Consider the following 22,098-nt stretch of genomic DNA (forward strand, 5'->3'; position numbering starts at 1 on the left):
CCCTTAATCAAGTGCTGAGAGCGCCCGCGTGACGGTTGAAAGGACGTTGGTTCCTCCCTCCCCAAGAGCACTTTGTTTTGGCAAAACAGTTAACGGCATGTCCAAATAAATGGGAGTAGCTGACTCGATGACTACACGTCTCTTCCATGCTCCCACCTGCCTGTTAGATTGCGTATGTGATTCGCAGCATGCCAGTGTATAGCATGGGACGTAATGTAAAAGAATGATTATTTTTACGCCTAACCATTGCTTTTGCCCATGCTAGGCTGTTACATTACGTCTACGTTACGTTGATTGGAACAGAGCGGTGTTCAGGGATATTAGCATGTCAGTTTTGTAGAATACTACTTGAGCTATACAGAATTGTAATGGCCTACTTTGAATTGATCACGATGGTTGTGTTGCCATATTTTTTGTTTTATTGCAGGCACAGGTCCCATAAGCCCCATAGATAAACCTGAACCGATTTCAACACCGCCACCCACTGACGTAAGCAGATTGTGAAAGCACTTCTTCTTTTGTTTGAACCTGTTTTCTTTGCCACTTCAAGGGTCGAGGGGCTTTACCTTTCACCCTTGAGCAGTAACGGTGACTCAGGCTAGGTATTTGGGTAGATGTCGACCTGAAGGAGTCAAATGCTTGGATCACTGCATATTTATTTCAAATACTGAGAACCATCCTGGTTGTTTCAAATACTGTGTATCTAATACAACATCACATTCAAATCTACAACGTTCATTGATGCATGGAATACCTTTACGGTCCTTTGAGTGCTTTCACATTAAGCCTGTCTCCCTTTTTTACTGGTAGCATTAATTTTGCAAGTGTCAGTTTTTATCACATTATTAAATTTAGTTTTTCTTTCCTTTGATCCAGAAATTTGATCTGAATTTATGTTACTGTTGTCGTTAAACTTTCAGAAGAGATATTGCTCTGTTCTAATGAAACGTAATCCAATGTAAGCAATAGGTTACAAAATACTTAACAGGTTGGTGAGAAAAGCTCATTTTATCTCAAGTTATAGAACTTTACATAGTTTCTGAGATATTTTAGTCTAATATTTTGTTTTATCATGTTGTTTGTGATAAAAACATTTTCACGAATCTTTTATTTACTGTCGCAGGCACCGACTCCCTCTCCTAAAAGATCCCTCTCACCTTCTCAAGATATAGAAGGTATTCATGGAAACCACATTTGTAATGAATCCCTCAAGGTTGCTATAGTATTGCTATCAGTGATAAAATCCTGCCCCTTTGTTTTTCTGCTTATAGTTTGCATAATGTCGCTATAGCCTACCCAGCTATTATATCTAAAGACGTTAAAGCAACGTGAAATGACAACTTTATATTCATCTGAGGCTCACATCGAGTACATTTGGAAAGAACGTTGCGAAACATAGTTTGAATTTTTGCCGCTCAAATGTTGGCATCTGTTTGTTTCTTTCTTGAGTCACTTGAATGGAGCGGTAGTTTGGCGATTTAGCATGCCGGTTTTGTGGAATAATGTTTTATTGACTTTTCCTTAAGCTTGTATGTGTAGAATTGTAATGGCCTACTTTAAATTGATCACAAACGAAGTGTTGTCATATTTTATTTTATTGCAGACACAGGACCCGTAGATCAGCCTGTACCGGTGTCACCACCACCACCTACTTACGTAAGCAGAGTGTAAAAATGTTATACACAAAAAAGATATATTAATTATCAAACAAGATATGTTACATGAAGACGTTTTAATTGACTTGAATAGCCTAAGTATGCTTTAATTTGCATTTAATATTTTTATCATTAAATTACCTGATTTAAACAATAAACTTCACACCTTCTAAGTGATTAAAAACTTCTTTCGTTTTCTGAACAAACTTTTCTCTCTCCTGGGCTTACTGGTGTCCACTTTGCACGATAGAGACGCATTTCTTACAGCTGTGAGTGTTGCCATCTATAAAAATTAATATTGCAATTTATTTCCTAGTCCACCGACATGCTTACCGGAAGAGTCCAGCAACCGGACAATGAAATAGACGCTCTTCCTTCACCTACAGAAGAGATGATAGACGATTTTATTCCTATGCATGTAACAGTCACTATTCCTGACCCTTTGCCCATCAAAAGAGTTTCTCATCCTGAGGTCCACGTAGTTGACGTTGTTCAACCACGAGAAGAATTGAAGCTTATGGATTCGGATGTAAGATGAAGTTGCGTTTGTTTAATCATATTATTACATTTTCCTTAGTTTTATAAAACCAGGCATCTTTGAGATTATAAATGCCCTGAACCATCTACATATGGCACAGAGTTAATGCAGTTGCTTCAATACGTGCAGTTCAGTGCATCTTCAAATATTGGAGCATTTCTTTGCACATTATATTTACGATTCTCTTTACTTGTTAATATGTACTGTTGTGTCCTAAAAGACTCTTTTTTTGAAAACGTTTAGTCGTAGTTACAATAGGGAGATGGGAAGAGATTTTTATAGCACAAGGAGCATTCGTGCAAGATTGTACACCTCTCTCTTTTATCAATTTTTGTCTGAATTTACTGCAATATTAGGGTATCATGATTTTTAACCAGTAGAAAGAATTCATTTAAATTCTTGTTTCAGCTTGAATTTGCCGAAGAAGGGTCCACTGGCGGTGTACCAACAGGTATTGTCTACTTAAATATTACTTTCCTTCCCACAAATAACAACGAACTTGGAGTAATGTTTCACTTAATGCTATTTTTATGCCTAATAAATGCTGAATGCTTGCTAAAGTTTAGTTTTTTAGAGACAGCCACGGTTGTTGAAACTGGACATAACTTATGCGAAAAGCCTTATTTTTGCCAATAGATGTGGTACAGCTTTTGTGTGGCATTCGTTTATAAAAAATTTAAGTTTAATAGCTCTTAAAATAACAACCCCATGTCAGTCAAGCACTACACTAATGAGACTTAGAAAGCCGCAACATCTGTTTGCCACTATTGGCCTTTTTACAGTCGACTGCCAACATACATGGCCAATAAATCAAGTTAGGCTACCTACGATAATCTGATAATCACCACATTTCAGACAGAACTGGGACTTACTACTCTGGGTCGGAATCTGGACTTGATGACATCAAAGAACCAGCTGACAGGTGAGAAAAATACTCGTTTGCAATCCACAAGGCACAATAACAACTTTAAGTTATATGACAACGTCCATTTTACTTGTAATATAAATGAGTCCATTAAATAATGCTGATCAAGTGACAACAGCTGCCTGAATTGTCGATGGCGGTATGGGGAAGCAAACCGCTGATCAAGTTATTCCAATGTTTTATCTATCAAGAATGCAGGGTTTGATGCCCCATACATAAAGTGCCCACCAAACAAAATGCATGACATAGCAGCACTGGGCATGGCTAGTAGCTACCCCACCTGGTTTTGTACAACGGGCATAAACTCAAGTTTGTTATATACGAGAGAAAAAGTCGACTGAAAAAGACACATTTATGAGAAGCAAATGACAAAATCTCTTTTACAACTGTAAGATTTTCATGTATTATATTTACAACAAAGATGGAGCAATATGGCTGACAAAAGTCTCCAAACCTCAAATCGGGGATGACATTGGTTGGTGTCTATCAAGAACAGTTATTGTGCCAAAAAGGACAGCACCATTTTGAATAATTTTTCTTTTCTTTGATATAGACCTCCTGTTTCTATTCTAAAGTCGGTTTCTCAAGACTTCTCCAAGGAAAGACAAGATAGTGATTCAAAGGTGACTTTTGAAATTCCTCCTACGTCGAAAGAAGAAGCAGTTGATGAAGACGAAAATGCAGCATCTTTTGTCGTTGCTTCTTTTGCAACAAACGACGATGAAAAGCAAAAGGAGGAGGAAACAAAGCAGATCGTTGTAGAGATTCCAGAGGTAGCCTCCTGCTATTTGTCATATTCCACATTTTAATAGAACAAGTCTGCATTGATTTGAACACGCGCGGTACTGATGAGAGTTGAATCGTTGAAATAATTGACTTAGATATGTGTTTGATACTATTTTTTTAATTCTAAATATTTTTTTCACATTTTAACCGGTTCAAAATGAATTGTAAAGCTTCAGTAAACTTTTGTCAGTGCGGTTAATAGTGCTGGACACAAGTATAAAGACACTTAAAGAGTCAATGGAAAATCTAGTAGGCTATGCAGGACTGTCGTGATTAAGCTGCTTCAGACGAGGTTTTCTTTACCGAAAGATAAAAATGTCAACACTGTATACTTTAATCATAAAATTTTCATTACACATAGTTTTCATTGCTATTAAAAACAAGCTGTTATCTAAATCAGGAAAAAGTGCAAAAAATGTTCCCGTAAAATTTTGTAAATTGAAACCTAGTTTGTGTTCTCAGGTTGGAGAACTTGAAGAAGATTACGTTGCGGAGGAGGAACCAGCAGAGGTTGGAGTGAAACAAGTGATACTGAAACAAACTGACAAATCAACAGATGTGACTGTGGTTCATGTCACCCAATCTGCCTTGATAAAAACACCATCAACTGAAGTAAGTATCATAATCATCCAAATTCGTTTTTGCCCTCACCAGTACGGGTGGCTGATTTTTTCCTTGCAGCCATTGTCTTCACGCCTGTTCTTCGTCTCGTTCTGTTCATCGCATCTTCTTCAGTACGAGTATTGTGTATATATAAACAGGGAAACACTTTGCAGAAATTGCGAACAAAAATGTTGATGACGTCACCTCAGCTATATCGTCGTACAATGTCAACAATAATTTAATGATCAAAATTATAGATATATGTTTCATGTGTGGCACTTATGAAGGTAATCGTATGTTCTGTTTTTATATGTTGAGTTTCCTAATCTTTTTCCAGCTAAAAATCAAGATCAACGATAGAAAGAGATTCACCTACAAATGAGCACTCAAACGATCGCCTACCGTGTTCTTTTATGCATAGTACTAAAATAATTCAATACTAATCAACTGACTTTCGCGCATTGATATTAACTATGCAAACGTTTAAAGAAACTTAAAAGTATCTACTGACTCCAGTTCGCCATCCTTGGAGAAATTTTGTTTTCTCATTAACTTTTCGAGTTGTTTATGGAATCAAATGGTAGCCTATTGACTTTCTAATTTATTTTTTATTACACTGGTTTACAAAAAAGCATTTTTTTTTCTGCAGTTTGGACTTTGAAAACTGCTTACTGAATCCGAATCTGAACTCAGACTTTTACTATCACATCGAATTTTGAGATATGATAACAAAAACACTTTATTTTTGCCAAAAGTGGAAGATTTGGCATTGCGTTCACCACCTATATATGCAGTGCCATAGCGAAAGGTTAATGTGAGACAGACCAAAATAGCTTAAATAAGGTTACTGGACAAGCATTGCCGTGGGCTTGGTTCAATCTTTGTGATTTCATGTAAAACATTGACAGAGGGTGGCCAGTTATACGTTTAGCTTCCCTTTTAGCTTGTCATTACTGCTTTGTAGGTAATGTTGCGTCGAAAACAAATAGGTATCATAACTGTAGTTTGTGGGTGGATTTCAGCTATATATTCACCCCATGGCACGGATTACTGGATATATAGCACATTGTGTATGTGCAATAAGCGAAACTTTAAATCTTCCACTTTCGACAAAAATAAAGTGTTTTTGTTATCATATCTCAAAAACCTGACGTGATAGATTAAATCTGAGGTAAGATAGGGATTCAGCATCTTAAAATTACTTTAAATCAGTTTTCAAAGTGTATACCGCGAAAATCGTGTAGACAAGTGGTATCTTTTCATTTCTTTCGGTGATGTGATAATAATCGTCTGCGGCTAGTTAAAAAAAAGTGAAATGACTTAGAGACTGTTCATTACACTTACATCCTACTATTTCAAATTTAAAGTGCGTTTAGCAGAAGCTCGTTGTAAGCCAATTTTATGTTATTTTAATCGTTTTTGTTTTTTCGGAATTTTTTGGCTTTTTGTTGGAATAGAAACACAAAATGTTTCAATTATTGACAAAATCACACCTGAAAATTTTGAACTTCGTAATCTTTCCTGTTGTTAAAATGATCATCGGTGAAGCAAATGACATTTGAAAGATATCTTTTTGGAAACGTTGAAACAATCGTCCAGCTGAACAAGTAGCTTTTTAAACAATTTACAAACTTCAATAGCTTCCCAAGGACCTGTGGCCAAATAAAGCAGCAACTTATGTGCGCCAGCTTTCACTGTTTGAGTGGTCATTGAAGGACCACCTGGGATAATATACAATTTTACATCAATTTACGGTGAACTTACGTAAAAAAGCAAATATTTTTTCCAGTACGTAATGTTGGTCTGTTAACTTATTTCTAGTTATAGTTGAACTAGAAAGAGTTGGCCATTTCTGAACAGAAGTGTGCTTCCAGTAAGAATAAAGTTGCTTCAATAATGTTCTGCATTACTGGTTCTTGAACAATTAATTGCAACTAGACAGAGCATAGCTAAAAGAATACAAACAATAAAACCAGTCTATGAAATTGAAAAAAACGTTTTTAAGATTTATTGCTAATTTTAAGCGAATTTAAGATTTATTGAAGCTCTGCATCGTTTGTCAGTTTCATGTGATGGTTTGTGATGAACTACTGTCTAGAAAGTAAAATTATTTTTTTCTTTTATGTTTTATGATTAGTCATGAGCATTTGAAAAGTAAGGCAGTTAATAAACGTAACATGGCGCACCAATGAAAGAAAATGTTGCTGCTGTTTAAAGGGATTGTAGATCATAGGGATACGAAACTACATCCGCTTTTGGCTTATCCGCAACACTAGAAGGGTCACGTTTTTTTTTATTTACAACATATTGTACTTTTTATAGGTTATGTAAGAAGAGTGAAGTTGGTTTTAAAGTAATTTAAGGCTTTTGGTTGGAAGCAAGCCACCAGCAAAGCGTAAAAAATGTCAAATTGGCAATTGACCCTTCTAATGTTAGTGGAACAACGGAGTTGCGCGTCCCGTAATGTACTGTCTTAGTTTAAGCATGCAAAAAATGAACACTTATCACGAAAAAGTCGTCTACATTTCCGCCTACTGCTTTAGCTTCCCTTTTTTTTTAAATATATTGTTTTTGATTTCTTGCTCAATATTATGAGAACGAACGATTCTATTTGAATTTGTAACTAATGAGATTCTGTATAAACCAGATTGGAAAAGGTGCAGTCTGCTTTTAGTTTGTGTATCTCTTCCATCCCTTCTTTGACATCTGCTGGGCTTTGAGTCTTTGAAGTAAGGGCAAAACAATTTTTGTAGATGTACATTGTTTTTCCGATAATATAAGTAACATTGGTTAACGTTAAATTTGTAAAATAATAAACTTAGTTTGCTGTTACACATGCATCTCTTAAACCACTTCAAATTCGGCTTTACACGTTTGAAGGTTAAAACAACTTGAAAATATTGTTTTGTTCTTCCCCAGTCAGGGTTTCTTATCTGTTGTTTTTGTCTCTTTCACCAAATCGTATCTTGTCACTAGGAAAGTCTTGTTTTCACTGAGTCCAAGCGCTTGTGTAAGCAAAAACTGTATCTTCTTCTTGTTTTTATGCTTTTTTGGATTTCTTTTTTCTAAAGTATCTTCAAAAACCTATTCATATTTTTTAAAGATTTTGCACAATATGAATGCGCAAAATTTATAGCCGAAGTCAAAAATGTTAGTTATACTGTAGCTACATTTTGCGACTGGCAGTGATTCAGGAAACTGTAAATACTCAGACAGCAAATCCGTCATTTTTACATCGATTCAACGTCTGCAGACGTTGAATCGATGTAAAAATGACGGATTTTGTTGTTTGGGACAATGTAGGGCTGCGGGGCCTAGTGTGATAAAAAAATCTAAATAAAAAAAATAGTATTGGAGCATCCCTGTCTACCAGAAGTAAAATAACATAATTTAATTTTAATGCTAATGTGTATTTTTAAATATAGCGATTCATCCGTCGCAGACGTGAATTGCTTTTAGTGTTTTACAAAGCAGACAGTTACAAGCAGCCGTTCAGAGGCGCATCCTATCAGTATCACGTTAGTTTTTTAAATTCATTCTCTCAAAACTTAAGCAGGAACGAAATTGAGTGCCACGTTTGATAACGTCTTTACCATGACCCGACAGGGCTGACTCAGAGATCACTTTTTTCTTGCCAGTGAGCCTGTTTTGGTATACTTTAAAAAAATAGTGAATAGCTTTTGCTTGGGCTACAGGGTGAGTTTTTTAAAACTAAACAACAACAGCCGATTACGGTTTTCATAATGTTACGAGTAGTGAAGAAAAAGCTTTGCTCAAGGCGCGCTACAATTGCCTTTATGTTAAAGTAGAGAATTCATACCAACTCTAAGTGTGTAAATCAGCACAGTGAAAACAATGGGTTTCATTGGTTGTTCAAAAATACCTATGATAAGTTTTAGTGGTGTGATTCTGGAAATGCTAAAACTACATTTTCTGTGAAACAATAAGGTGTTTTGACCTGAGAAGGTTCTGGAGAAATCTATGTATTAGACTTTCAAAATTGAGTTTCTATTAAAAATCAAAAAAAAAAATAACTTGAAAATATATTAAGACGTTTGGTTCTGCTCATGAAGTATTGTGAATACATGGCTGATTTATTTTATTGTAGGAACATTTTAAAAAGGAGATAATAAAACCAGATAAACCTCTATACCAAGAACCTCTTGATGAAGATTTGAAAAGATTACTTGCTCCTCCTGATCTCAATGGATTTGTGACTCCAGTATTTGATACTCCTTTGAAAACAAAGAAGGGTAAGAAGGTTAAAGGATCTTCAGGAAAGAAGAAAAAGGGAAAAAAGAAGAAAAAGAAAGCCACTGTCACCAACCCTAAGCCAGAACCCCCAGCAGAGCCCTTGTTCACATATGTGCCACGAGTGAGTACAAGAACGCTTGCGTGTTTGTCAGCTTGATGTCGTATTTTGACTCTTTTCTAGTTTTTGTCGAAATATATGCTTAATTTTTACTAATGTCTTACTTTTTCATGGTTGTCCCACATGGCATTGGACTTGCGCCACCAGTAACTGAGCACTCCACCATCATTTCTCACAATCTAAAATCGTCCCTAGGCGTACAGACTGCTGTCTCTGTCTTTAGCGATATGTCTTCATGGGTTAAAAGCTGCTCCTAAACAACTGTAATTTATCCGGCTTTGAACGTTCCTATTGGCTTAAAAACTACGTTTATATTTTCCAGTCTGCATCTGCTATTGACGTTGCGAAGAATCGTCTTGCCGCAATGAAGCCAGAAAACACAGAACTCATGTCAGTTATGGCGTCTGTGAGAAAATTTGACAAAGAATGTCAAGAGGTAACTTGGAAATAGTTAGAAAGATGTTAAATAGATATCCCTGACATTTATATTGAATGTTCTTGTGCGTTTTTGTTCATCTTGTAAAAACTTTTCCATCTTCTAAAACACTGACGAGAATAAAATAGGTTATCCCAGCCCAGTTTCTACGGCGCCCATAGCTTTCTGTTTGTAGCCAATTTCGTAAATGAGCATACCGTAAATGTACCTGCTGTATTCCTACCCGGTATACAAAAACAAAACATTTGCACGTGATAATTTGATAAGACTGTAGGCCTACGTTAGACGTGTAGGCTAAAGTTTACAAATATTTTGTTAGTCTAAATGTTCATTCAAACTGTTTTAGATCATATACAATGTTTTAATTCAAACTATATGGTATGTCGCTACAGAAGAGTAAACCAGTAATAACAATATGAAATTTTAATAAAACAAAATTTGGGTGATATTTTTTGTTGCGCACTGTAGTAGACTTACCTTTAAAGACAAGCTTTTCACATTTCTTCGCAATTCGCATTCACTCGCAGCTGTTTCTCCCCGTTTATTGATTTAGCGAAATCAACGCAACGGATTCAGGTTATTGTTGTTGTACGTGCTGGGGAAAAGAATAGAATGGCTTTTAATAGAAGGCAGCTTTTGAGGATATTATAAATGTAGGCCTACTGGCACTTGAACAGCCGTGTGACCACTCAAGCACGGTTTACGACAGAAATTTTTGTGTTATTGAGTGATTTACTGTCGGTTTTAAGAAAATGTTACTTAGAAAAATGTTCAGAAGCAGTGTATTTTAGATATAGCCTATTGCTGGAAGTAGATTTTAAATACACGACTATTGAAACTTGTTGGAAATTTTTTATCGCACTAGTAAGAAAAAATTCTTTGTTTGGTTCGCCAAAAACAGCAATGCAGACGAAAACGCAGCATACCTTAGACATGCAAAACATATAAACGAAACAGCGCACCAGGAGGCCTCGAAAAAACGCAAGGTTATCGAGCCAAGGCCCACTTCAAAACAAATTCACAAACGCGAATATAATTTGGTTTACCTTTTTTGACCATTCTTAATGATGATAATTTTGATGCTTTAATACCCGGTATTACTTTGATTTGTAGCATTTTCTGCCTTATGTTTTGCTTTCTTGATTCTGTCGACCGAAAAATAGTATCAACAGGTTTTACCTATTGGTTATCTACTTGAGCTACATCTTACTGCAATCGCTTTTTTGAGATGTTTTCTTGGTCTATGCTGTTTCATTTTCTTGTAAAATGTAAACGCAGGCCATCAGAGAAAACGAAACTGAGTCATAATAAGGGTATCAGCAAGTTATCTTTTCAGGCTTATGGTAACAAAGCGTAGGCTAAGCACTCATTTTGTAGAAATCTATTCGAGTTTCTTTTACAGCTAGCTTTTTAATGAGTCGGAAAATAGTCTAAAACTTTTATCACCACTTTTGATTTTTATTTTAATCTGACGTTGGTTCTTTTTGCAATGACGTCATTGAAGCTCCACGAAGAGGCAGGTTTTTAATTAATTTTCAGAATATGTGCAGAAGAAAAAAAAAATACTTCTTACCAATTCTGGAAACTAGACATGGTTCTGCAAAGCGCTATGGTTCAAGTTTCTAATGTTGTAGCTAAAATTTAATTGTGTGTAAATTGTAAAGTTTATTTTGATGTGTACAGCTGAATTTCAGCACCGAAGATGAAAAGGGTTTAGGTATTTTCGTCGTATGAGCTTCAGCTTCTGGGGCCGAGAGTCTATCCTTTTACCACCCCAGAGTCTCGATGTTTCCGGATTACCCTGGAAGGCTACTAGAGAACCTAGAGAACAGTCAGTCTTTGGTTTCATCATCCAAGCGCGATTATTATCAAAACGTTTACAATACTATAAATCTATACTGAAACCATGTAATGGGAAAGCAATTATTAACCTGATCCTTGGTAACCTCGTGGTCCCCAGTGAAAAGTTGGGGTGGCCCCAATAGGAATGCCAAATGTTCTTTCGCCATGTACTTACGTAGTATGTTGCGTAGACGTGAAGGTCTCAAACCCATATCGTTTGGATTATAGGGTCCAGTCTGCAGACGTTGAATCAATGTAAAAAATGACGGATTTTGCTGTCTGAGAACTTCTTTTTTATGAAATACTTTTATTACTTTTTTTATTATTCCAGAAAATGAAACACCAGCCATGGCTATTTGGAAGAATGGCTCTTTCAAAGCAAATTTGCCGATTTTGGCTTCCAATGGATCTTAGAGATCTTGAAGGTAATTAGCTAAATGAACGAATCAAATTATGACAACGAATGGGTTATCCGATTTTTAGCACTGATGATAAAAACAGGAGGCTATAGCTCGCTCTCAAACGTCTGCTGAAGATGAGATTAGTTTTATGTAACTGATTGTGAGATTTTCTTGTCAGGAAAAATCTCCCTTGAAGCTTCATCCTGGCAGTTTCACATACTTGTAGCAGACTTTGCACCACTGAAACAGGCCGGCCACCGCCAATGAGGTTTTCCCTTGTTCTTGAAATGTTGTCTTTGTATTATGCCATGAACTAGGTGCCGCTAAATGAAGATCTGTTCTAAGAATAATGTCATGGTCAAGCGCACAATCCGACAGTCGAACCGGCGCAGTTTAATCAGCTGTGATACCTGGGCTGACTAATGACTATGTAATCAGTTTATGCATTTTGGCTCTGTATTTTTCATCAGATTTTGAAACAAATTTTTCTTCTGACTTTAATCTCATTATGTTAAGTCTCAGCTGTAAATTTTCGGTTTTAATTACGCATCCTGCTCTTTTAAATTCACACTTTTTTTTATCCTCTTATATGCTGTTCCTTTACCTTCTTGCAGGATTTCCCTATCTTTTTCTTTCTTACCATCAATCGTTGAACAGTTTTACCTACCTTATCATTCTTTTTACATATTTTTTCCTAAAACACATTCATGGAATTTAAAGATATGCTAATAATTGGCAACGATTTTTCTGCCTCTATGTTGCAAGCAAGTTTACTAATCATTATGAGTGGGTATATTTTACCTTCAGGCGTGAGTCCGTCCAACTATTTGACAAACTACTGCGCTGTGTGTAAAAGAAGACTCAAGCTCTATTCCTCCACGTTTGAACGTCAACTATCAAAGCGAAAGCACACCAAGGAAATTCAAACTGATCTGGACAAGAAAACACTCGTTGGTTCTGTGAGTTGAACTTCACAAGTCACTTGCTTTTTGGTTGATTGATTGAATCTTTATCCTCGGACTGGAAGAGCGTCTTTGAGAGCTTAATCCTGGTAGTTTCGTATAGCCTATTTGTAGTGCGGTCACCGAGATTGACAGAGTGAAGTTTCCGGTTGATATCGAAGTGTTGTCTGTGAATTATTCCACCCACTAGGTTCCGCTTAATGGAGAACAGTCCTTGAAATGCGTTGCTCAAGCGCACGCTCCGAGAGTCGAACCAGAGCCGCTTGATCTTGAAGTTTCTTTGTTCATGAAGGCACGCGCTAACCAATTATCGGGGCGGGCCTGCGTTTATCTCCGCTTGCTGGTTTCCGCCAGTTTCCAGCATTTGAGGTTGATTCCACCTAGTTTCCTTGCTTCAGTGTTTTCTTTTAATCCTTAAAATATCAATCATACACAGGAATGTTAAATATACATATTAAGAACGGTCGATCTTATTTTTAAAAATCTTGTCAGTATTAGGCCTAGTAGCCTTTACTTTTTACTCTTAGTATTGATATTCTCAGTAGTTTTTTTGTTTAGTAGTAGACTAGTATTTTTGTTATTTGAAAGAATATTTTGTAGGAAGTGGAAAAAGCATTACAGACACTCCATTCAGACTCCATAGATCCACAACACATTGCTCATGTGTTTGAACTTGTTGGCATCAGTACTGAAGATATTCATCGCAGTGTTTCCAGAGTCGACTCACAACTTTTCTCTGCAGTCTGTGCGTTAACGGAAAGACTTTTTTACAGTCATTTTGTGTAAGTTGAAGTAAGTTTTATTGTTCCGATATTTGATTGGCAGATTGTTTAATGAATACTGAAAAGTTTGGGTGTTTATCAGGACAATTATCCTTTGTAGCACTAGTTGTAACGTTCAGCACTTTGTTTGTAGCACTAGTTGCAACGTTCATCTGATGAGATTGAAAGTAAAAGCAATAATAAACAGTCAGTGAAGCAATAAACCATCCTGTTTATTGTTGCTTTTACTTTCAATCTCATCAGATGAACGTTGCAACTAGTGCTACAAACGAAGATTGTTTTATAATGAACAAAATTTCTTCTTGACCACTTCGATTTTCTGTGTAATTATTGCTGTGGTAGCTTACTTTCTGGAGACACTGAGCGCAACCCATTTTCTGTAAAAACGGTTGTCACTTCAGCTTGAAGATTCTTTTTTCAATGTCATGTTATTGGCAGCACTGAGGATGCAGAAGAAACAGAAAGCTCACTTCGGCACCGAATAGAATCGGCCGATTTCGATGGCTTGAAATGGAAACTTCAAAATATAAAAATCACCCATAAATTGCGGACTCTTTTGTTCTCACTGTAGGTTGCTCTTATGGTGAGTAAATCCCAAGTTTAATTTGCAATTTTTTAGTGTGGCCAGTTCGGAACAGCTGACTAGATGACCAAATGGTCTTTTCCTGCTCTTGGCTGATCAAATTAAATTGTCAACACTGAACGTTCAACCTTTTTCTATGTTCGTGAATTGTGTGTTATTGGTTGGTTTTGAATCGTTATCCTTCGACTAACAAAGCCTCTGATATTTCTGGTAGTTTCGCATGCTTGTAGAGGCTTTTAACGCAGGACCGGTTACCGAAATTGGCAGAGTGAAGTGTTCCGATAGTTGTTGCTGGGGAATTATTCCATTCACTCGGCGCTGCTGAATGGAGAGCAGTCCTGAAATGCATTGCTCAAACGCACACCCCGAGAGCCACAGCACCGTGTGATCTTGAGTCGGGTACTCAACCACTGAGCTAACGGGTCAGGCAGCAAGCTCATTGTTTTATCATTATAAAATCTGATCAGCAATTTACCAACGTTTTGTTAAACTGCGTGGATTGTTGAAGCTTGGTTTTTTTCTCGCACTTAGCATCGATTATTCCATACTCAGATCACTAGTTTTACTCCACTGAAGCGAACAATCATACTTGCCATGACGTAGCTGGGTCTACAAGTTCGGACAGAAAACATTAAATCAGGCCAAATTTTATATGTTGTGTCTAACGGCTAGAAAATTATTTGGACATATATTTGTGCCAATGTTTAATTTCTTGTGACATCAGTGAAGTAATGGACCATAAATAGAATATTTTTTTCTTATTTGTCCCAAAATATCCGAAGTTTAGACTAATTGGCGTACTGTCCGAGTACCTCCCTGATTACCTAGCAACCCTGGCTTTGGAAAATGTACTGTTTCTTTGGTGAGAAAAGTGTCAGTTTATTTCAAAGAAAACAAACTATTTTAACTGGTGTCTTCACAAGTACTAATAAGTACACGTCTGTTTTAGATACGATTGCTTCCTGAAACTTCTTACGAACTTTCTCAACCGTTTACATCCTTCGGGCAACGCAATTACCCACAAGCTTTCTAACAACATGCAGTCGACATTTTGGTGGTCGCTGGGATATTTTATGCAGTTCTGTAACTGCAAAGTATTAGGCAAATATATCGTGTTTTTTACTTTGTTTTCTATCTGTAACATATCACAAGAAGTCGTTTCTGTTTGAATTATGTTACAGACTTCAATGCTAGTGCTGTGACACATTGAGCATACCAACAACAAAAAACTATAGCCTACGACTGACTGTAGCCCAGCTACGCAACTATTTTTTGTTTTGGTAGAAGGTATATTTTACTTTTTGTGTGTGCATACTGCATATCGTCCAAATAAAATAAATATTAGGAGAACGTGACTGCGTTCATTTGATCCCACGTCAGATCTAAATGTCGCTAATGGCCAGCAATACAATCAATAGAAGCTGACAATAATAATTATGTGTTTTTATATGCGTTGTTCTCAGCGCTTCACAAAGCAGTCAGTGTAGCCGTATAGAGGCACAGCCGAGGACGTTATTATCCATTCATTCTTTTATTCAGTTATCGATTCATTTCAAGCAGAAATAAGATTCAGTAGCCTACGGTACCGCTTTTTAAAAAGTTGGTGTTATGACTGGACAGGGCGTCGAACCCATGCCTACCGCGATTCAGAGGCGACAGGGCGTGATTTAGGCATCTTTTTATTCCTTCTACTTCAAAAAGCACTCACAAACATATGTGACTGTTAATATCACTTTAGCAAACTGAAAACGATGACACTAAGATAGCTTATCCCAAAATAAAAATAGTTTTGGTTTCTAAAGAAAATATTGTTGACTTACAGAGATAAAACAATCAGATGAGAAAAATCAACACATCTCATAAAACTTACATCAGATTAAAGTTGGACACCGTGGGAAAGGAAAAAGAATCTTGTAGAGAAAAGAAAAGAACAATATGGAATTTAAGGCTGAAATTGGTTGACTTTCACCTGGTAAGCTGGCCATCTACATATGGGACAACAATGACGGTCCCCATGCAACCAGGACAAGATACACTCGTGATGAAAGACGTGACCACATGGAAGTCCGCTCACTAAAGAGAGAGGTTTATAGTTGTCTAGACAAATCGAGCATGAAAGCTCCTCCCGCATCCCTTTTGGGGGCCCTGGAGTTTTCCTGATGCGAGGGCTCCGGCCACGAAAGCATGATCTGATGGACCACCAAAGGCCTCGATTGATGCGAGAAGACTCCCGCCTGGAAGATGAAGATAAGCAAGATCTCCCTCTAGGTACATCAGTGCAATGAGACACCCAAGTACGAAATGGAGAAGAAGATGAAGTCCTTGTGGAGTGGACACTGCATTCCATGTCAGAATCATCTGAACTTGAAACACAAACTCCAGTATATTCCCACACCGGTAAATTATCAATGTAGTCGCTAGGAACAAGCGGTTGCAGCCATAAACCAGGCGTGGCAAGCCGCTCTATCCATCTTCTTGATATGTCACTGTCACCAACAAACCTGTAGTTATCGTTCGACAGGAGAATTTCCGATAAAACTGTATCCGAGTCGGGTTCATTGTCAACTAGCTTTAACTTTTGTAACAACAAAAATACAAGGCAAACAAATATCACAAAACCTATGACCACAGCACTAGGAAAGTAGAAGATTTGCAGGAGATAATGGCGGAAGACAGCAGCGTATTCTGTAGTCGCTGACAGTTCAACATACGTAAAAATAAACTCTGATATAAGGTTTGAAACAGTGGGCTTGTAACTGGAAAAAAGAAGCCAAAAGCCAAGTAAAGCCGCGTTGTATACAACGAATGACTTCACCGCGCTAACAATTCGTGTAAAGACATTACTTGACGTCGTAAATAAAGACAAAGCTGCCAAGAGATTACAGATATATATACTCCAGGTGAACAAAAGATTTACGTCCGGACAAACATTCAATAAAAACATATACAAATTTAAATAGTGTAGCACTTCTTTTCTTTGCCGATTTCCGTAGATATACGTCTGTCGTGGCGTTATCAAACATACAAAAGTATCGGGAACATTTAACTTGGAATGCAACAGACTTTTTAACTTGGATGTGTCCTGGGTCCAATGTAAACTGCCAAGTCGAATTCCATTTTTGAACTTCATTTGTAGGGACGAGAAAATAACAGGCGTGTGAGTATTTTTCCACACATAAACCAACTGAACAGGAAACTTTTTTCTCGCATTGGGACTTAACCAGTTGTCTTGCATGCTAACAGGACCGGGAATTTTTTCTAAGGTACCTTGCAGGGAATTTGAAATCCAATTGTAAGCCGAACTTTCACTGCAACACAAAAGTTCAACTTGTACTTATTTCTGACTATCAAAGCAAAAAATGATAACAGTTGCTATGACGTAGAATAGCTCGATAAAATGCGAACTTTAAAGTGTGATTCTAACAAGGCAAAAAAATACTGTACTTAACTACGTAAAATTAACGTTTGATCTCCTTATTTTTAATTGTTTTTTTTGTGAGATTTATAGGTAAAGAATCCAATGAGCTGGCAAATTGTCCTTAACTGTTCAAACAGGCATTTCGCCAACACTTACTCTGTTGTTCTTGTGAGGTAGTGCTTCTTGTGAATTCCTTTATATTTCTTCTTGTAATGATAACTAACAAGCAGTTGCGAGGTAATGAATGAATTGCTGCGGCAAATACTCGGGCTATGCTGCAATGTAAGATCGTAATTACATTGTCGGTAAAATTTTAGCAACATAATATCTCTTCCAGCAGTAACTTTAGTTCGTCCAGTAAATTGAAAAGAAAAACAGAAAACGCATATTTCTGCTTTTACTTAAATTGGTAGAGAAGAGAATAATCTTGGTGGGCTTCCATGTTATTCAGTAATCAATATTATATTTGCCTTTTCTTGGTGTTCAATCTCAAAAATAGTCAATACATTGAATTGATACATGAGAGTTTCGACAATACAGCACAAACATACGAATCAATTTATAATAAAGAGGAAAATAACTTTAAGATTTCAGTTTGAACTTTCTGGAGCAATTTTTATGACAGTGAGTACTTAGTGACGTGGATACTTAATCTATAGAACAAGTGCTGTGCGTAGAATAGGACAAAGACATTGAAAGTAAAATTAAACAGCTCAACAAACAATAATTACTTGACAAGAAATCTGTCCGGTTTGAATTCCAGCCAAGTGCACACGTTTCACTAACTTCTTCCATTCTCCAGGACTGATGATAGGAGTACTTTGCTCAGAGACAATCTACGATAAACAAATAACATATAGCCCAAATCGAAAGCTGTTCTGGCTAAAGGCTTAATATGTAGACTGGGGTGTTGCAGCCGCCCTGACCATTTCAGATGTTACTAGACAATTTTGCTTTTTTGTTAATGCATCTATAACAGAAATCCAAAGTTTAAAATAAATTTCCTTTTTTGCCACAAGAGGACGCTGTCTGTCAATGTTTCATTAAACTAATGCTATAAATACGGAAAATGGAAAGCACCTGTCTCAACGCAGCTATGGCATACTGACAGATAATGATATTTGTCTGTTTTAATTAAGTAGTGGTGCGTTTGATTTCAGTTGATTAAATCTCGAATTAATTTGTTGTTTTCTAAGCACAGAGCTCATAAATCTCATTAAGAAAAACTCTATTAACTCTTTGACGTTCTTAGTGTCATACAATTTTACGCAAGAAAATTGCTGTAGGGCACGTAATCTTAAAATTGATATTAATTACTAAGCATATTGTACAAAATTATATGCTCCAGAAATGTTTGGTTAGCAAGGATTTATAACAATTTTTAGGGTTGTGCCAACGAGTATTTACCCACCCCTGCCTAATGTACACAGAACATAGAAATGAAATGCCATGCAATGATAACTTGACATTGGTCATAACATTATAATGTATTGTTAATTTCAAATACTAAAATGACAGTAGGTGAAGAGATCACAATATAATTATATAAATGATAGCCTACTGTTCAACCTAAATTCAAGGGCCTTGCAGGTAGTAAGGTACTTTTAGGGTATGGTGCATAGGTACTAGCCTACCACCTAAAGCCAGTACAGGACAAAACTGGAATAAAATTAGACTGTTTTGTTTTCATAAAACTACCTGGACAAGCCATATGTCTTCAGAATTGTCAATGGACTGTTTCAGATCATTCTCATTGGTAAACGTCTTTGTTTCATACATTGAGCAAGAATCGGCATCTTCAGCAGCTTTTACTTCATCCTAAATAGAAAACAGTGTTTAGATGCAAGATAATTACCATGTTAGAAAGAAGCATCAGAGCAGTGTTTAAAACGTTCATAAAGTGGTTGACATAAGTAAACAATGCATTGGATGTCTTTTTTAAATAACAATTATGTAAGAACATTAAGTGGTACAAAAAAGCACTATGCAACATCACAATTTTTTACGAAGATGTTTAGCTTCATGTCTGACAACATGTGGTCTCAATAGAATAAGGATTGGTAAATATAAGCTTAAGTGCAATAAAAGGAGTTGTTGCACTGTACTGAAGCTTACACTTGTCAACACTCCAGATGATGCCACGAGATCACTTAAGTCCTTCTTTTCTATTGCATTGTGATAATTTATTCCTCTTGCATGAAGTAACCATCGCAATTGTCGCAAGCTCAATTGAATCGGATCCACAAGTGTTACTGCACTGCTTGCATCTGACCTGATATAGAAACAAATTACAGCCAGGTCACTCAATAACAGCAGCAATGCTACAATAAACATGTTACAGCAAGCCATGATTTAATTAATTGTTATTGACATATATTCAAGTTTAACATTGTGTATTTTATTGCTGTTCATGATGTGGTCGTGTATTAAAAATAATTTTACCTGTGTCCAAAGGATTGATTTTAAATAGAACATTTTATATATTTGGATAGTAGGCTGTTTATAATATAAAAGAAAAAATCTACAATGATACATAATACATATGGCAGGAAAATGAATTATGTTTTGTTATTTTGACATATTGTATACAATGTTGTTAAAGTCTTGAAATCCCTATCAACAATAGGAATATATACAATTATACAATCATATAATTCAATTGTGCTGATTTTTTTTAAGTTGCTCATGGTTATGCATGAATGACCACTAGAGATTTTTACTTTCAATAAAGAAAATATTAAATTCTCCACAGTATAGGCTAATCAAGTTGCGTAAGCTAGATGTACAATGCTTTTACAAAATCATTTTATCATAATGCAATTTTGGAATTACGCATCAATTTTTAGCACATGCTACTTGTGTATTAATACAATGGTAGTCAATTTCTTATAATAGTGTTTAATAGATGGTGCAATAGTATACAATAGCATGTCAACGGTATGGTATGTACAATAGTATTTAATAGATGTAGATACAAGAAATTACTAAAAGGGCAATACGAGATAACTGAATAAGTCAAAAAGCGTTTAAAGGCCAATTACTTTATATTATGCTCAATTTTTTATGACTACACTATGTCATATTTTTTAAAGGTTTATATCAACTTACATACTGTGCAGTACTACTTCATATACATTTGAAGCAATATATACTCGTTTATTTTTACACTTATCAGCTACGGTACACTGATAAACTTTTGTGTTTATATATCATGTATAAAGTACTGTTACCATGAGATGAAATCCACAAGTCGAAAAATGATGGTAAGTAACAGCAGGTACACAACCAAGAGAAAAATTTTAAGAAAGATCATTCTTCTGATTAATCACCAATAAATCAGTTGCAAACTACCGGCCATAAACGTACAACCACACAACAATGACTTAAGATCAAAACATTAAGGCCACGTCCTATCTATTGTAGAAACTGTTGGATGCAAATAACCCAATATTATAGACTCACAATAATTATGCATGTCTTTAGGCTTACCGTACTAATAGTGATTTCTGTTGTATTTGTTAATTTACGTATTTTTTGAAGAACACTGGTCCTTAATATAGACAGCGTATGAGTCTATGATTAACAAATTGAATACAGGAGCTATATAACTAGTTTTTTTAGGCAGTGGCTATATTTCAACAGTGCTGCCAGATAAGGAATGCTGCTCTAATTTAAGAAAAGCTTGAAGCCGTTGAAAACAAAAACTTGTAATTTGGAAAATTTTGAAATCTTGAGATGAGAATAAAACCCTAACCTTAACTCTACCCTATACCTTAACCTTCTATTTAATTCTAACACTGGCAATAACTGCCACAATACAATGTTTTTTGAGTGCAACCATGGCAACAAGTGGGTGAAAAATAGTCACTTTGTTTTTTTCTCTTTTAGCACAGGGACTGGCCTATTTTGTTTAAAATCACTTCCCTAAAACAATCCTGATCCTGTGCATTCCACACGATGCAACCTAGTTCGTACCCTCAGTTCGTACCCTGAAAAGATCGAGAGAAAAAATTAAAATAGCTGAAGTTGCTGAACTCAGTTTCCGCAAACATTTTGAAATTTTCCCTCTGAAAAAATCGAGAGAAAAAATAGCACTAAGCCGAAGTCGCTGATTGCAGTTTCCGCAAACAAACAGAAACTCTCAGGATCATTACCAGAAATTTTAAAATGTTTGCGGAAACTCCGATCTCAACCCTAACCCTTTTAAAATGTTTATGGAAACTGCGCTCAGCGACTTCGGCAAACTCTTAGGATCATTACCGGAAATTTTAAAATGTTTGCGGAAACTGCAGAAAAACGGAAACTGCGATCAGCGACTTCGGCTTTGTTCTATTTTTTCCTATCGATCTTTTCAGTTTGTTTGTTTGCGGAAACTCCAAACACTTCCGCTTTTTTGAATTTTTTCTCTCGATCTTTTCAGGGTACAAACTGTTGAGGGTACGAACTAGGTTGCACCCCATTCCACACCCCTTTGTGCATTGTGCAATGCTACATAGTACATACTAATATCTATCACAGCAATTCTGTATTACAATTACAGACTTACAACCTTGTTATTACGGTATCCACTTGAAAATGCATTATATTTTTAATCCTTATGTGTACATACCTATATTATCCATCTCAATTACCCCTTTCTATGCAGTCTTCGAAATTAGCATATTTTTACTTCGGCAAAAACGGCAAAAGTTGAAATTGCCTCGGCAATTGCTGTGAACGTTTACTACGAAAAAAATTGTAGGCTACCACAACATGTATAACGAGAAGCGAAAAATATAATAGAGTAGTCTATCAA

The 22,098-nt window shown here is 36.2% G+C and overlaps 2 protein-coding genes across 5 annotated transcripts in view; one reads left to right on the top strand and one right to left on the bottom strand.

Annotated features, from left to right (window-relative positions):
* LOC145766477 (uncharacterized) overlaps window positions 1-15,252 on the top strand; it is a 28,927-nt gene extending 13,675 nt beyond the window's left edge. For 3 of the 4 annotated variants that reach the window (XM_082578200.1, XM_082578199.1, XM_082578198.1), the window contains 15 exons: window positions 428-489; window positions 1,124-1,175; window positions 1,604-1,656; window positions 1,972-2,184; window positions 2,602-2,644; window positions 3,049-3,115; window positions 3,672-3,891; window positions 4,367-4,516; window positions 8,616-8,882; window positions 9,202-9,315; window positions 11,489-11,582; window positions 12,366-12,517; window positions 13,121-13,302; window positions 13,741-13,885; window positions 14,835-15,252. In XM_082578200.1, the coding sequence (XP_082434326.1) occupies window positions 428-489; window positions 1,124-1,175; window positions 1,604-1,656; window positions 1,972-2,184; window positions 2,602-2,644; window positions 3,049-3,115; window positions 3,672-3,891; window positions 4,367-4,516; window positions 8,616-8,882; window positions 9,202-9,315; window positions 11,489-11,582; window positions 12,366-12,517; window positions 13,121-13,302; window positions 13,741-13,873 (1,802 nt within the window). In that variant the 3' untranslated portion in view covers window positions 13,874-13,885; window positions 14,835-15,252. Of the gene's footprint in view, window positions 1-427; window positions 490-1,123; window positions 1,176-1,603; window positions 1,657-1,971; window positions 2,185-2,601; window positions 2,645-3,048; window positions 3,116-3,671; window positions 3,892-4,366; window positions 4,517-8,615; window positions 8,883-9,201; window positions 9,316-11,488; window positions 11,583-12,365; window positions 12,518-13,120; window positions 13,313-13,740; window positions 13,886-14,834 lie in introns of those variants that run through there. The other variant, XM_082578201.1, reaches the window with a different exon arrangement.
* Window positions 15,253-15,548: 296 nt separating this feature from the next.
* LOC145766479 (E3 ubiquitin-protein ligase RNF103-like) lies at window positions 15,549-20,722 on the bottom strand. Its single transcript, XM_082578202.1, has 6 exons — window positions 20,534-20,722; window positions 19,419-19,575; window positions 19,002-19,121; window positions 18,035-18,139; window positions 17,460-17,578; window positions 15,549-17,193 (listed from the first exon to the last, which is right to left on the bottom strand). The coding sequence occupies exons 1-6, from the start codon at window positions 20,614-20,616 to the stop codon at window positions 15,828-15,830; spliced, it is 1,950 nt and encodes a 649-aa protein (XP_082434328.1). The 5' UTR covers window positions 20,617-20,722; the 3' UTR covers window positions 15,549-15,827.
* Between the last annotated feature and the right edge of the window lie 1,376 nt (window positions 20,723-22,098).

Source organism: Aplidium turbinatum, chromosome 3 (assembly GCF_918807975.1).
Source record: "Aplidium turbinatum chromosome 3, kaAplTurb1.1, whole genome shotgun sequence".
NCBI classification, from domain to species: domain Eukaryota; kingdom Metazoa; phylum Chordata; class Ascidiacea; order Aplousobranchia; family Polyclinidae; genus Aplidium; species Aplidium turbinatum.